Genomic DNA, 14994 nt, shown 5'->3' with positions numbered 1-14994 from the left:
CAACTTATTCCTCCACCATTCAATGCAGCTATGCCTTAAACAGTGAATGCAGCGGGAGTGATGCAGATAATTCCAGGTGGCTATTGGCAGCTTCATAGGGGCAGAGTTAAGGTTGCTTGAGCATTTATTTTAACTCTGTATTTCCTGATTTTCAAAATGTTGAACTCTATGTTCTGAAAGGGCATGAGCTATCACTGGGCAACCTGTGTTAAAGTTTTTTTCATTTAATTACACATGCACACATACTCACATGTATATACAACACATTATACAATATTTATAAAGCACTTAAGTTGACAAGCATTTCTTAAATATAGAGTATTCACCAGCAGCCGTGTCTTCTCATCGAGAATAACCATGCATACTGCAATCTTACATTGTTTTGCTTGAGATCCTTTGATTCAATTTGGTGAATATTCAGCTTGTCCCTCAAGTTGGCACAGTTCACATTTATAAGAGCTGTTATTGTAACTTGTGTTCTAAAGTTGCTGACCACACTTCTTCTATTTATGGTCTCCGCTGCACTGTGGCGATTAATTGTGGTGAAGAAAAAATTATGCTTCATCAGCAATCAGTACCTTCCTTGCCCCATTTAAGTCTTTCACTCATTTTTGTATTTTTAAGTCATGCTGTTTAAAGGTACGTGATCCAGATGGTGGATACTTGCCTTGTGAGGTACCTCAACATAATAAACTGTTGCATTGCTTCTTGTGCTACCTGCTGCTGACCTACTTCTTTCTTTAATTTCTATACCTCATTGTACTGCATAATAAATAATACAACCACATGCTCACTGAACTTTTGTCACCATTACCCAACCACAGTAGTTTAGCAATTGTAAAACAAAATTAAAAAGGGAAAGAAAACAGACTGAAACTGGTATGAAAAGAATAATGAAAAAGTCTCACCTTTATCATAGTCATCTTCCTCTATTGCTTTTTCTTGAAGCCTCTGAAGCTTTAACATTAAGGATTTTATCTGTATCAATACAAAAACATAAGTTTAACTACAACAATGGGTACTCGTGAGTGGGTTTTGGTGCTTTCCCCCCCACACACACAACAGAGGTTTCCTCGGGTCTAATTTTTTAGCCCAAGCTGGACCCAAACTAGACCAAAGCCCACCTGACCCAACGAAGGTTGAGTTGTTCTCTAAATTGACATTGACTCTTTCCCCTGAACCTGAGCCAATGCTGCCACTGCCTCCTTCCTGTGAGGTCAATGTGGCAGCATCCGTTTTTCCCATTCCTGATGGCCACCACCCCTTGTGTGGTCTGCAGAGAGGTGCTGCAACTCCTTTGCTCGCTCACTCCACAGCACACACAGCGCAGCAACGTGGCGACAGCCAGCAGGAGCAGAACACGCAACCGCTGAAGCACCATCCCTACTGGCAGAAGGAGAGCTGACCTGACCCTAAAAGGTTTGAGTTGTTTTCTGACCCAACCCTGACAGTTTTGATTAAGCTTAATATAACTTTACACTTACAGGCACTTATCCTAAATTAATACAGCCACACTGTTGTTCCACACCTGAAACCAAAGTAATTGTTCCCAGTGAGCACATACAAAAGCTGCAAAAGCAGAATTATTGTGAATCTGATTTCTGGCCATCTTCAGTCCCACATGTAATCCACGGTACAAAATTCATCTAGCAGGAAGTTGTGAGACTAAGTCAGGAGACGTATGTATTCAAGTGAAAAGAAAAGGAGTACTTGTGGCACCTTAGAGACTAACCAATTTATTTGAGCATGAGCTTTCGTGAGCTACAGCTCACTTCACTGGATGTTCGCTTCATCACTAACACGGCTGTTACTCTGAAACCTGTCAGTATTCAAGTGAGTTGATCATACCCCTTGACTTGTAAGCCTTGTTCCAAAATGCCCCTCAGGGTGCTACATAGGGAAGACCTGCAGAGCAATGTTTATGTGGATCTAGTTTCTTCAAAACTGGGACCAACAATAACCCCGTGTGGGCCTCTGGTTTCAAATGCACAACCCATGCCAGAATTTGGCCCCTCACACACATATACCAGTCACTTCATCCATCAACAAAATACAGCCACTTCTGGGAGGAAGTGGGAGCTGTTTAATACAGAAACTAACACTGCTTATTAGGAAAGGAAATGAAGATTACTGTATTCTGCTGAAATTACAATTTTAACCATTACAAGAAAGATTAACATTGGTTATTTTAAGAAGGAAATTGAGAAATGGAAACAGAGTAGTGGTTCTCTCTCATTTCTAACCATGCACTACGCTGCTGTAAATCCATATAAAGAAATGCCACAAAAGCCAGACATTTCCTGTCTTCTGCAACAGCCCAGTAATTGATTTGTCTAAAAATCCACAGCACCAAATGAACATGAACAAACAGTGTGATTACCAACCTTTAATGTACTACGGTTGTCAACCAAGCAGTCCAATAGCACCGGTTCATATTTCCTCATCAGGGTGTCCCAGTTGTGATCACTAACAGTAAAGCTACTTTCATAGCCTGAGGTAACAGAAGAACCAGCAGATACTGCATCTGAGGAATCTGTGGAACATGAAAATGCTGCATCTGTATCCGAAAGAGATACCATCTCACAATCCTGCAATTTATCATCCACTAAAGTCCCTCTTGCACACTGATAACCCTCACCATGCTTACAAATACAAGATGAAGCCCCTATGTCTTTATGTGAACTTCTTAGTCTCTCCCCTGGTTCATGTAAATTAACATTTTCTATTTGTCCTGTTGCATTTGTTTGCAGTGTGTGTTCCATTGCCCTGCCATCTGACTGGCCTTCAGTGTCACTTTTTTCAAAACGTGAGTTCAGTGAGAGCTGTATGAAGCTGAAATTTGAATTAAAGCTATCCCAAGTACTGGACGAGTAAGAAGTGACTTCTTTGTTGTTATATTCACAGTTATTGTTCACTTCCTTCTGATCCAAAGTGTACATTTTCTGTGGTTCCTTTACTCTAGCATCATGGATTGTCTCCCACGTAGTTGCTAGTAGATTAGTCTGCCATGCATTTGAACTGCACACAGGTAAGAAGTCTCTTTTACATGGGGCAGCTGCAGGACAAACCGGCAGAATTACATTTTCTGACGGCTGAATCCTGAGATCTGACAGATTTCTGAGGCTTCCTGTCGTATTTCCAGCAGTGATCGATGTTGTTACCACATTGGTGGTAACTATGGTACTGTTTACAGATGAATTACAGTATAAGGATTCAAAGTCATTTTTGCATAGTCTGTGCAGAGAGCAGTTCTTGAAGTCTTCACAATGCTTTCTGCCATGTTCAAGCCCCTTTGGGTTGAATGGCTCACAGTCAGCAGGAGGATGAAATTCTATCTGTTGCGGAGCTTCTGGTCTCATGTATCCTGGTCTCTTTGCCAGCTTCTTTTTATGAAAAGAGACAGGAGGCAGTGAATGACCCTGACCACCTGAAAAAATAAAGAAAATGTCTTTAAAGGTGTGTGTGATTTTTCTAGGCTTAAAATATTGTAGCATCTGAAACTAATTACCTCAGAACATTCAGACAGAACACTGATTTCTTTTAAAACACACAGAAATTGACAATACTGTAGAACGGATATCTAAAGGGGGAAAGAGTGTTCGGTTATCATTCTGTTGGCCTGGCATCAGCTCTCTGATCTGGGATGATTTGCACACGTATATGTATGAACAGGCAACTGTGTGCTCAAAATAAACATTTGCAGGTCTTGTATAGCAGAGCTCACATTTACAAAAGAACATAAATCTGAATATGTAAAATAAATACTTGCACAGCAATTTTGCATTTTACATGCACCTTTTGCTCCCTCTCAGCTACTTAAGTTCACATGCATATTTTACCAATATAATTTGGGCATCTATTTTTTTAATATTCTCCCTAAAAATTCATGCAGATATTATTGTGATGTTGCACGCCATAATGTTTTATGGAAATATGCTTATGAGTGTGACTATGATGTAACAAAGGTTATAACCTACTGGATATATGCCTCGTATTTGTATGCATATATTATTCTTGTATCTGAAGCTAGAAATATGAAGTACAACTCTGAGGTCCTATTGTAAAGGATTGGGCCCAGCCTAGGAAGGAGTCTAGTCTGTGAAAGACGCTTATTGGAACATCTCGGAGGGAGAGATTTTACCTGCAAACAATTTCTTAATGTATTAGGCTGACTTGCGTGTTTTTGCTTTATTTTGCTTGGTGACTTACTTTGTTCTGTCTGTTATTACTTGAAACCACTTAAATCCTACTTTTTATATTTAATACAATCAGTTTTAACAGATTAACCCAGAGTGATTAATACTTGGGGGAGCAAACAGCTGTGCATATCTTTCTATCAGTGTTATAGAGGGCGAACAATTTATGAGTTTACCCTGTATACATAGGTGCTGACTCCGTGGGTGCTCCGTGGCTGGAGCACCCACAGGGAAAAATTAGTGGGTGCTCTGCACCCACCAGCAGCCAAGCTCCCCGCGCTGCTCCCCCCGCCTCCGCCTCCTCCCCTGAGCGTGCCACATCCCCACTCCTTCCCACTCCCTCCCACAGCTTGTTGCCGCCAAACAGCTGTAGAAAGCTCTGGGAGGGAGAAGGGAGGAGCAGCAACGTGGCACGCTCAGGGGAGGAGGCGGGGAAGAGGCACAGCCAGGGCGGGGATTTGGGGAAGGAGTTGAATAGGGGCAGGAAGGGGGCAGAGTTGGGGCGGGAACTTTGGGGAAGGGGTTGGAATAGGGGCAGAAGCAGGCAGGGCAGGGGTGGGCATGGGGCAAGGCCGGGGCAGAGGGATGTCGAGCACCCACTGGAGCCATTAGAAGTTGGCGCCTATGTCTATATAAGCTTTATACAGAGTAAAACAGATTTATTTGGGGTTTGGATCCCATTGGTAACTGGGTGTCTGGATGCTGGGGATAGGTGACCTGCTGAGAAGTTTTTGGTTAGTCTGCAGCTCTGGGGGGGTGGACCAGACCTGGGTCTGTGTTGCAGCAGGCGAGCGTGTCTGGCTCAACAAGGCAGGGTTCTGGAGTCCCAAGCTGGCAGGGAAAATGGACTCAGAGGTCATTCCAGCAAGTCAGATGACAGTCCCTGGGTATCTGGGTGGTGAATCTTGCCCACATGGTCAGGGTTCAGCTGATTGCCATATTTGGGGTCGGGAAGGAATTTTCCTCCAGGGCAGATTGGAAGAGGCCCTGGGGGGGTTTTGCCTTCCTCTGTAGCATGGGGCACGGGTCACTTGCTGGAGAATTCTCTGCACCTTGAAGTCTTTAAACCATGATTTGAGGACTTCAATAGCTCAGACATAGGTGAGAGCTTTATCGCAGGAGTGGGTGGGTCAGATTCTGTGGCCTGCATTGTGCAGGAGCTCAGACCAGATGATCATACTGGTCCCTTCTGACCTGAATATCTACGAGTCTGTGAGTCCCAAGGGGGTCTCTGTGACCGGACCCGTCATAATTATTACACTGTGGCATGTGTAAATGTTATGCTAAAGTTAAAAAATCCTAAAGTCTAACTTTACTTATAGTTAAAAATGTGGACAGTGCTGTATCCACCAAAAATATCAAATCAAGTACTTTTCATAATGATCATCAAGTAACAAAGGCTAATTTTGAGAGACAGATGGTCCTCCACACATTGCTCACTGCCATTTTGTGTCATTAAGATTATTACTGCAATCTATCATTAAGAAGAGGTCCCCACAATTCAATGGCACACTGAGAGTTGAGTTCTGAACCATCTGACACAGACACACACACAAATCAAAAAGGGAAAACAAAATAATTCTGTTCTCAAATCAGTAGTTTCTGCAAGAAAATGATGCAAATATAAAATGGTCTTATACTAATAATGAATGAAGTACAGAATCTACCTAATAATTTTGCTTCATTTTTCTTTGTATGCTTAACCTATAAATAGCTTTTCATTTTTAAAAAATCAGGTGCAAAGTAGAAAAGAATTTACCATTTGGAGTCTACTTTTTTTTTTTTTTTAGATTTTGTGTGTATTCAGTGCTTGTGAGAGGTGCAGACGGACTGTGCAAAAATCAGATATAGAACAAGCAGCGACAATGAAAGCTTCCCATCCACTATTTCATTAGGTGCTACAACTATGGACTGGAATGGCCTCTCTTCAAGAATACCTTTTCAGAATGCTCTGTTTGTTGCTTGGGTTATGGTCTTAGGCGTAGCACAGCATTGACCTATGTTCTTGGGTAAAAATACACCGATTGACTGATTCAGACTGACACCTGATATTCTCAGATCGCAAGAGCCACTAGAATAAGATGAGCTTTGTCTCTGATCTCCCTTAAGATGCTGGATATTTCAGATAAAGGATCTTTTGGACAGTTTAACAATAAAAGTTAGAGAGACCATCCACCTCTTAATACAGAGTGTGACATTCTATACCTTGGGGGAGTGTCCTGGTACCTCCATATTCCTCATTTTTATATAATTGTGATCTTACATATAAAGCATCCCTAGTAAGGTATCGGGGAAAGGTTATGATCTGCTGAAAGTCATTTCTCTATCCATATATGTATATCATTAATGCATATGAAGTTATGAGAATTGCGTTGTATGGTTGTCACTAAGGGCTTGGCCACACTTGCGAGTTAGAGCGCATTAAAGGAGCCCCAGGCGCGCTAGCTCACTACCCATCCACACTGGCAAGGCACATAGAGCGCTCTGACTCCACGGCTAGAGCGCTCCTGGTACTCCACCTCGGTGAGTGGAATAACGTTTGGTGCGCCCCCGCTGGAGCGCCTCAGTGCCAGTGTAGACGCCCTGGTCTGTTAGTACACTCTGATCGGCCTCCAGAAGTGTCCAACAACCCCTGTTCTAGCCACTCTGGTCATCACTTTGAACTCTACTGCCCTGCCCTCAGGTGACCAACCGTCAGACCCGCCCTTTACATTCTCTGGGAATTTTGAAAATCCCCTTGCCCCTGTTTGCTCAGCCAGGTGTGGAGTGCTCTCAGCGAATCTTTCCAAGTGACCATGCCTCCACAAGCCAGGGAATCCCCAGTATGGAGCAATGGCGAGGTGCTGGACCTCATCAGTGTTTGGGGGGAGGAAGCTGTCCAGTCCCAGCTGCGCTCCAGCCATAGGAATTACAATACCTTTGGGCAGATATCAAGGGACATGATGGAAAGGGGCCATGACCAGGATGCACTGCAGTGCAGGGTTAAAGCGAAGGAGCTGCAGAATGCCTACCACAAAGCCCGTGAGGCAAACAGCCACTTCAGTGCTGTCCCCGTGACCTGCCATTTCTACAAAGAGCTGGACGCGCTACTTGGGGACAACCCCACCTCCATTCTGAGGACCACCATGGACACTTCAGAGTCCAGTGCAACAAGGCAGGAGGAGGAGGAGGAGGAGCAGCAGCAACAAAGCTGGGGCGAGGGTGCTGAGGCAGAGGAAGACACCACAGCATCCCTAGATGCATGCAGCCAGGAGCTGTTCTCAAGCCAGGAGGAAGGTAGCCAGTAGCAGCGGCCTGTGCTTGGGGAAGGACAAACAGCAGAGAATGTTCCTGGTAAGCGGCTTTTATTTTGGGAAGGAAGTTATTCAGTGCGGGCTCCTGGGACGAGGAGAGTTAGGGCTGCATGCATGCCTAGATGTGGAATAGGGCATTGATATGCTCTCTCACATCCTGGTAATCAGCCTCAGTGATCTCTTCAAAGGTCTCATCCAGAACGTGGGCAATGCGCTTGGGCAGGTTTCTTGGGAGAACCACTGTGGTCCTTGTCCCAGTCAGGCTAATATGTCCATGCCACTGTGCCGTGAGGGGCGGGGGGACCATTGCTGCACACAGGCAAGCTGCATATGGGCCAGGGCAGAAGCCGCATCGCAGTAGAAGACCCTCCCTTGCTTCCCAGGTCACCCTCAGCAGTGAGATATCTTCCAGGACGAACTCCTGTGGAAAATGTGGGGACAGTGTTCAGTATAGGGGCCCCCTGCTGCTGTTGGCTCTCCCCAAGGCACAGAAACCCAGAGGATAGTACAGTCATGAAAGAATCAGTCCCCCTTGACCCTGTGCTTACTCACCATTTTGGGGTTCCCGCGGGTTATGTGCATTCGCTTTGGGATGGGCAAATTATGCTATTGTGTAGACTGTGCTTGCCCTTAAGTATGGGGGAACCATTGCTCTGTCTGGTGTGAACAATGCTGCCTCTGTTAAGTGTTGCATTTTCCCTTTACAGATGCAACCTTGAGATCTCAGCCGTCCGTGTTATCACCGGCCGAAAGACTCCAAAGAATCAGAAAGAGGCCACATAGAAGCAAGGAAGACATGTTGCATGAAGTAATGCAGCATTCAAGTAATGAAAATCAAAAAGTGCAGGAGTGACGGGACAGTGAAAGGAGGATCCACCAGCAGAATGAGGAACTAGCACAAAAGCGCGGTGCTCCGACAGCAAAGCACGGACCAGCTGATAAGCATAATGAAGCGCCAAGCAGACTCTATCCAGGCGCTCGTAGCCATTCAGGTGGAGCACTACAGCCCCCAGCAGCCCTTGTCCCAAAACTCTTTCCCTTGTGCTCCCATGTCACCTCCAACCCACTTTCCCCAACATCTGGGTTCTTAGCGTCACCAGCTGCCTCCAACACCTGTAGCTTCACCACCCAGCCCTGAAAACTATGACCCTTACCCACTGCACTCAACCCCCATCACTATGCAGTATAGCCATCCTGAAATACAGCACTTATTGCACAGCACTCCAGACAGGAAGACTGAGTATGATAACAGGACATACGCAAATCTATGATTGTATCATTCCCCACCCCACCCTCTTGCCCTTTCTGTTTCGCAAGTAGTTGTATTTCTTTTCAATAAATGAATTTTCTTTTCAATAAGTGGATTTTTTGGCTTTGAAAACATTCTTTATTATTGCATAAAGTAAAAGATACCTTAGTCCAGGAAAGAAACAGGCACTGCAAGTCAGCGTAGCAAACACAGATTCCTACTAACATTGGAACCACTGCACTTCACTCCCGTGCAGGGCACCGGACATTACTGGTGGCTTTCAGCCTCAGATTGCTCCTTCAAGACATCCCTAATCCTTGCAGCCCCGCACTGGGCCCCTCTAGTAGCCCTGCTCTCTGGCTGTTCAAATTCAGCCTCCAGGTTTTGAACCTCCGAGTTCCATGCCCGAGTGAATCGTTCACCCTTCCCTTCACAAATGTTATGGAGGATACAGCACGTGGATATAACTGTGAGGATGCTGTCATTGGCCTGCTCCAGCTGCCCATATAGAGTGCACCAGCATCCCTTTAAACAGCCAAAAGCACACTCCACAGTCATTCTGCACCAGCTCAGCCTGTTGTTGAACCGCTCCTTGCTGCTGTCAAGGCTCCCTGTGTAGGGTTTCATGAGCCACGGCATTAAAGGGTAAGCGGGGTCTCCAAGGATCACCATGGGCATTTCGACTTCCCCTATGGTGATTTTCTGGTCTGGGGGAAAAGTCCTGGCTTGCAGCTTCCTGAACAGGCCAGTGTTCCGAAAGATGCATGCATCATGCAGCTTTCCAGGCCAGCCTGCGTTAATGTCAATGAAATGCCCACGGTGATCCACAAGCACCTGGAGAACGACAGAGCAATACCCCTTCCGATTAACGTACTCAGAGGCTAGGTGGGCTGGTGCCAAAATTGGAATGTGTGTGCCATCTATTGCCACTCTGCAGTTAGGGAAACCCATCTGTGCAAAGCCATCCACAATGTCATGCATGTTACCCAGAGTCATGGTTCTTCTGAGCAGGATGCAATTAATGGCCCTGCAAACTTGCATCAACACTATCCCAACAGTCGACTTCCCCACTCCAAACTGGTTAGCGACTGATCGATAGCTGTCCGGAGTTGCCAGGTTCCAGATTGCAATAGCCACCTGCTTCTCCACCATCAGGGCAGCTCTCAATCTCGTGTCCTTGTGCCGCGGGGTGGGGGCAAGCTCCTCACACAGTCCCATGAAAGTGTTTTTTCTCATCCAAAAGTTCTGCAGCCACTGCTCATCATCCCAGACTTGCATGACGATGTGATCCCACCACTCAGTGCTTGTTTCCCGAGCCCAAAAGCACCATTCCAAAGTGGTGAGCATGTCCATGAATGCCACAAGCAATCTTGTGTTGTATGCATGACTCGCGTCGATATCATCGTTGGAGCCCTCACTGTCACTTTGGATCATAACGAATAACTCGACTGCCAAATGTGACGTGCTGGCGAGACTCATTAGCATACTCCTCAGCAGTTCGGGCTCCATTCCCACAAACCGAAAGGGAAGACAGAGCGCGCAGTACAAAAAACATTGAAAGATGGCACCAAATGTGGATGGAAGCAGAGGGATTGCTGGGATGTGAACCGATACATCACAGGGTGTTGGGACAGGACCCAGAATGCCCCGCACTCCCTGCCCCCCTTCCCACAAGCCACAGCACCAGAATGGGAAGAGGTGCTCTGTGGGATAGCTGCCCATAATGCACCGCTCCCACTGCCGTTGCAAGTGCTGCAAATGTGGACATGCCTCAGTGCACTTGCAGCTGTCAGTGTGGACAGACTGCAGCACTTTCCCTACTGCGCTCTCCGAAGGCGGGTTTAACTCAAAGCGCTCTACATCTGCAAGTGTAGCCAGGCCCTAAAACATGCTGTAAGTTGGGGAATCAGCCAGATATTAGCTCCCCAGAGGCAACAACAAGGAAAGTAACCAGCACCTGGCGAGGTGTCAAACAACCCAACAACCACCACTGTCCAGCAAGGGAGCTACAATTCAATGACTCACCTGCATGAGGCAACACCAGGGGAACTGCTCAACCTTTCCTGGAGATTCAGCAATGCCCCCAGACATGCATGAACTTGTGCTCCCCAAGCACATGGGACTGAGGCTATAAAACAGAACACAGTGGCCACATGCTGGGCCTTTCTCCTTCACCCATCTATGCTGCAAGCAACAAGGATATTCTGAAGACTCCAAATGAGGGGACTGACCCAGATTTCAAGGGTGAAATCTGTGTATTATGAACTGCAGTATCCAGTGGGATGAGAAAAACTGCTTAATCTAAACGTTGCCCAATCTAATAAGGTTGAGAGTTTAGACTGCGTGCTTATATTTTATTTTCTTTCGGTAACTAACTCTGACTTTTTGCCTATCACTTAATGTCACTTAAATTTATTGACTACAAAAGATAGATTTTGTTTTACTGTTTATCTTTACCAGTGAGTTTGCATGAAGTATGTGGCAAAATTGTTCAGGTTTGCAAAGGCCGGCATACATCCACTTTCAATTGATGAAGTGGTAAACCAATTAATAAATTTGTACTGCTCATCTTGAGCAGTGCAAGATGGTATATTCCTGAGGTACAATTTTGGGAGCTGGGGGGATTCGGCTGGTGCCTTTCTTTGTGTGATTCATGAGTGGCTCTGGGAGCATTTATGCAATCTAGCTGGGTGTGGGGCTCCACATGTGGTTGTGCTGAGTGAAAACGCCTGGAGGGGCTTGCTGCTCACGAGCAAGGCATTGTGAGAGACAACCCAGGCTGGAGAGAGTTTGGGGGCACAGCAGTCCCACAGTCCCAGGCTGCACCCCAGGGATTCCGTCACACTGAGTATTGGCTATTTGGATCTAATCACAACCATGTACATTTCTGTAACCTAACTTTTATTGTAATAAATTTGCATACAAAACATACAGCAAACTTCACCAACCTCCAACTGAAATCTCACATACACTTCGCTAAAACACTAATAAAGTATATTAATTATAAATATATAAATATGATCAATAAAGCATGAAAGGTATAATAGCTAAAGCTTTCTGGGAGACTTTTCCAAGAGCTTACTCTAGCTTCTAACTGGCCTTCCTGAAATAGTTTAGTCGAAGATTATGTTAATCATTCTGCACACGCTATAAGGTAAGTATCTTACCATGGGATTGTGGTTCAACTTCCATATTTCAGCTCAGAATACTATAAATTAGATTAACTAATTCAATTTTAGTCATTTCTACATTTTCCTCTGCCCAGTAGAAAGAATCATAGACATTAGCAATGAAAAAGGCAACAGGTCATGCAGTGAATCACTTTGCCTATTTTGGAAATAGTGAGATGTCCTATTTGCTGTCATCTAGCAAAAAAATGATAACCTGGTAGAATCTGCTCTGGAAGTAAGAAGGCAAACTAGTAATGAAGAAAGGCTCTTTGGAATTTAGGAAAGGTTTTCTATTTTAAACATCTGATATGGAGATTAATGGACAATAAAAATCTGTTTCTCGCAAGATAATCCACAATCCAGGAAAAGGTCAATCATTTCTAAAACTAATTATTTCCTTTAGAAAAAGGGAGGAGAAGCTCAAATGTTATATCTGGGCAAACTGTACTGAATATGTGGAAGAAAATATTTTTCACAATAGTTTGTAACAGATTACTCCAAAGTCTGGGCACAAAAGTGTCTATACAAAAAAGTTTCACTGGTTTAACTAAAACCAATTTAAAACTGATCTAATTAAACCAGTACAAACCCCAAATATAGACACTTAAATCTGTTAAATTTTTGACTTCAGCTAAACTAATATAAAGCAAGGTTTAAATGGAGTTAAGTGGGTCAACATTAAGGATTTGTATCAATTTAACTAGATCAAATTTCTAAATATATTTTAGTTAAATGGTACAATTTTCTAATATAGACAAGACTTCAGTTGAAGAGGCAAATCAGCTATAAATACAGATCTGCAGATAAAGCTTACACTACAAGTTAATGAGTTAGGCCTGGTCTATATATCAAAGTTAGGTCAACATACGCTGCCTTGCCTCAACCTCATTGTGCATGTGTCTAAACTTAAATGTGTCTCCCACTAATATAAGAACTCCAGTATAGCACCTCCCTACAGCCCATCCTCAACATTTCACATGACTGCATCACTACTCCTACCACTCTACCCCGGGGGACATTAAGAACTACAGCAGCTTCACATACCCTGACCTATGAGAGGCACGCTTGATGTACGTTTAGATAAATGGACATGAATGTTCCTTCCCTTTCCTTAAGCTCTGTTCCATAAATTTGTTATGGTTTTAGTGTATTTGCTTTTAACTTGCACAGAATTTTTTAAGTGTTTATTACTCAATAAAACTCTAATGTTTGGAAAATAATTCATCTTTATTAGTTCCCAACATATGCTGCAGAATAACTGACGATACTGAAAACACCCACTTACTGATGATTGCACATGGACAACTCAGAGGATCAGTGACAAACACAGTGTAACAATCAAACATACAGGAAGCACCACACAATTAATAGGTGCATTATCAATGTTACACCTGTACACCAAGCTCTACACAATTCCTAACAGTCCCCAAAACTGCAGGGCCAGGTAGAGCACAGTAATCATAACCCATTACTGTGGCTCAGTGTTGAACTGCTCTTTCAAAGCCTGCCTGAACCATATAGCTCTGTATTGAGCTCTTCTAATAGACCTTGTATCAGGCTGCTCCAACTCAGCAGACAGCTGCTCTACCTCTGCCCTCCACCCCGGTGGCAACTTTTCCCCCTTGCTTTGCAGGTATTATACAGTGCACAGCAGGGAGCTATAACAATTGAGATATTTTTCTCACTGAGATCCAGGCTAGTGAGTAAGCAACACCAAGGTCCCCTCAATCTACCAAAAGCACATTCAACTGTCATTCTGTACCCAGTGAGCCAGTAGTTGAATCTTTCCTTGGTGCTGTCCAGGTAGCCGGTGTATGGCTTCATGAACCAGGATAGGCTGGGTCCCTCAGGATCACTACTGGAATTTCAACATTGCCAATGGTAATCCACTGGTCGGGAAAGAAAGTCCATGCTTGTAGCTTTCTAAACAGTCTTGTGTTCTTAAATATGTGAGTGTCAAGCACTTCCCTGACCAGCCAACAGAGATGTCAGTGAAGCGTCCCTGGTGATCCACCAGTACTTGCATAACCATTGATGTACTTTGTGTCAAGGTGGTTGGTGCCAAAATAAAGATATGCGTGCCATATATTGCTCCACTGCAATTTGGGAACCCCATTACTGAAAATCCATCCACTATGTGCTGCACATTGCCTAGAGTCACAGTCCTGCATAGCAGGAGACGATTAACCGCCCTGTTAGGTGACCAGACAGCAAATGTGAAAAATTGGGACAGGGGATGGTGGGGGGGGAGGGTAACAGGAGCCTATATAAGACAGACCCAAAAATCGGGACTGTCCCTATAAAATTGGGATATCTGGTCACCCTAAGCCCTGTACACTTGCATGACAATGGCCCCCACAGTGGATTTTTCAAATGCCCACTGACCAGTAGCAATCCAGCATTGCAAGTTTCCACAGTGCAACCACCACTTGATTCTCTACTGTTAGCGCAGCTCTCATTTTGGTGTCCCTGCACTGGAAAGCCAGGGCGACCTTGACACAGAGACCCAGGAATGAAGCCTTGTGCATCCTAAATTTCTGCAGTCACTGCCCATAATCCCAAGCCTGCATTACAATGTGATACCACTAGTCAGTGATCGTTTCTCAGGCCCAAATGGTACTCCATCATCTGCAATTGCTCCGTGAATGGCACCAACAATCTTGAATTGGTTCTCGCTATGTCCCACAGCAATCTATCCTTCAGGCAACTGTCATGTTCCCCACTGCTCTTCTTGCAGCTCTGCAGATACCAGAGGATGGTGTGTCCCATGCTCGCAATGCTCATGACAATAGTGCACAGCTGTGCAGAATCCACACTTCTGTCTGAGATGGTGGACAGCAACAAGTCCTATGCGGGTTCATGGGATTTTCAAAATAGGCATGAAAATTATGGGACAGAGATGGAAAAAGCTGTATAATGGGCCCTTGACCCTGCCGTCTTGACCTCCCATGTGCGGCTTGTTTCTGCCCCACCATGCATTGCCAAAACTTCCCAAAAGTTAGTGCCCTGGATGGTTGCAAGTTGCACACTATTATACTTCCCCATGGGGCACCACACTGTGCACTGAAACAAGCATTCCTGGTGAG

General features: G+C 44.8%; 1 protein-coding gene across 1 annotated transcript in view; it reads right to left on the bottom strand.

The window, feature by feature from the left end:
• DISC1 (DISC1 scaffold protein) overlaps positions 1 to 14994 on the bottom strand; it is a 344543-nt gene that overhangs the window by 297443 nt on the left and 32106 nt on the right. Inside the window, exons 2-3 of the mRNA XM_077813412.1 lie at positions 2385 to 3427; positions 909 to 978 (exon numbers count right to left, since the gene is read on the bottom strand). Of these exons, the coding sequence (XP_077669538.1) occupies positions 909 to 978; positions 2385 to 3359 (1045 nt within the window). The 5' untranslated portion in view covers positions 3360 to 3427. The remainder of the gene's footprint in view (positions 1 to 908; positions 979 to 2384; positions 3428 to 14994) is intronic.

The sequence above is a fragment of the Eretmochelys imbricata genome, chromosome 3, assembly GCF_965152235.1.
Source record: "Eretmochelys imbricata isolate rEreImb1 chromosome 3, rEreImb1.hap1, whole genome shotgun sequence".
Taxonomy (NCBI): Eukaryota; Metazoa; Chordata; order Testudines; family Cheloniidae; genus Eretmochelys; species Eretmochelys imbricata.
This window is presented reverse-complemented; position numbering and strand designations above follow the sequence as displayed.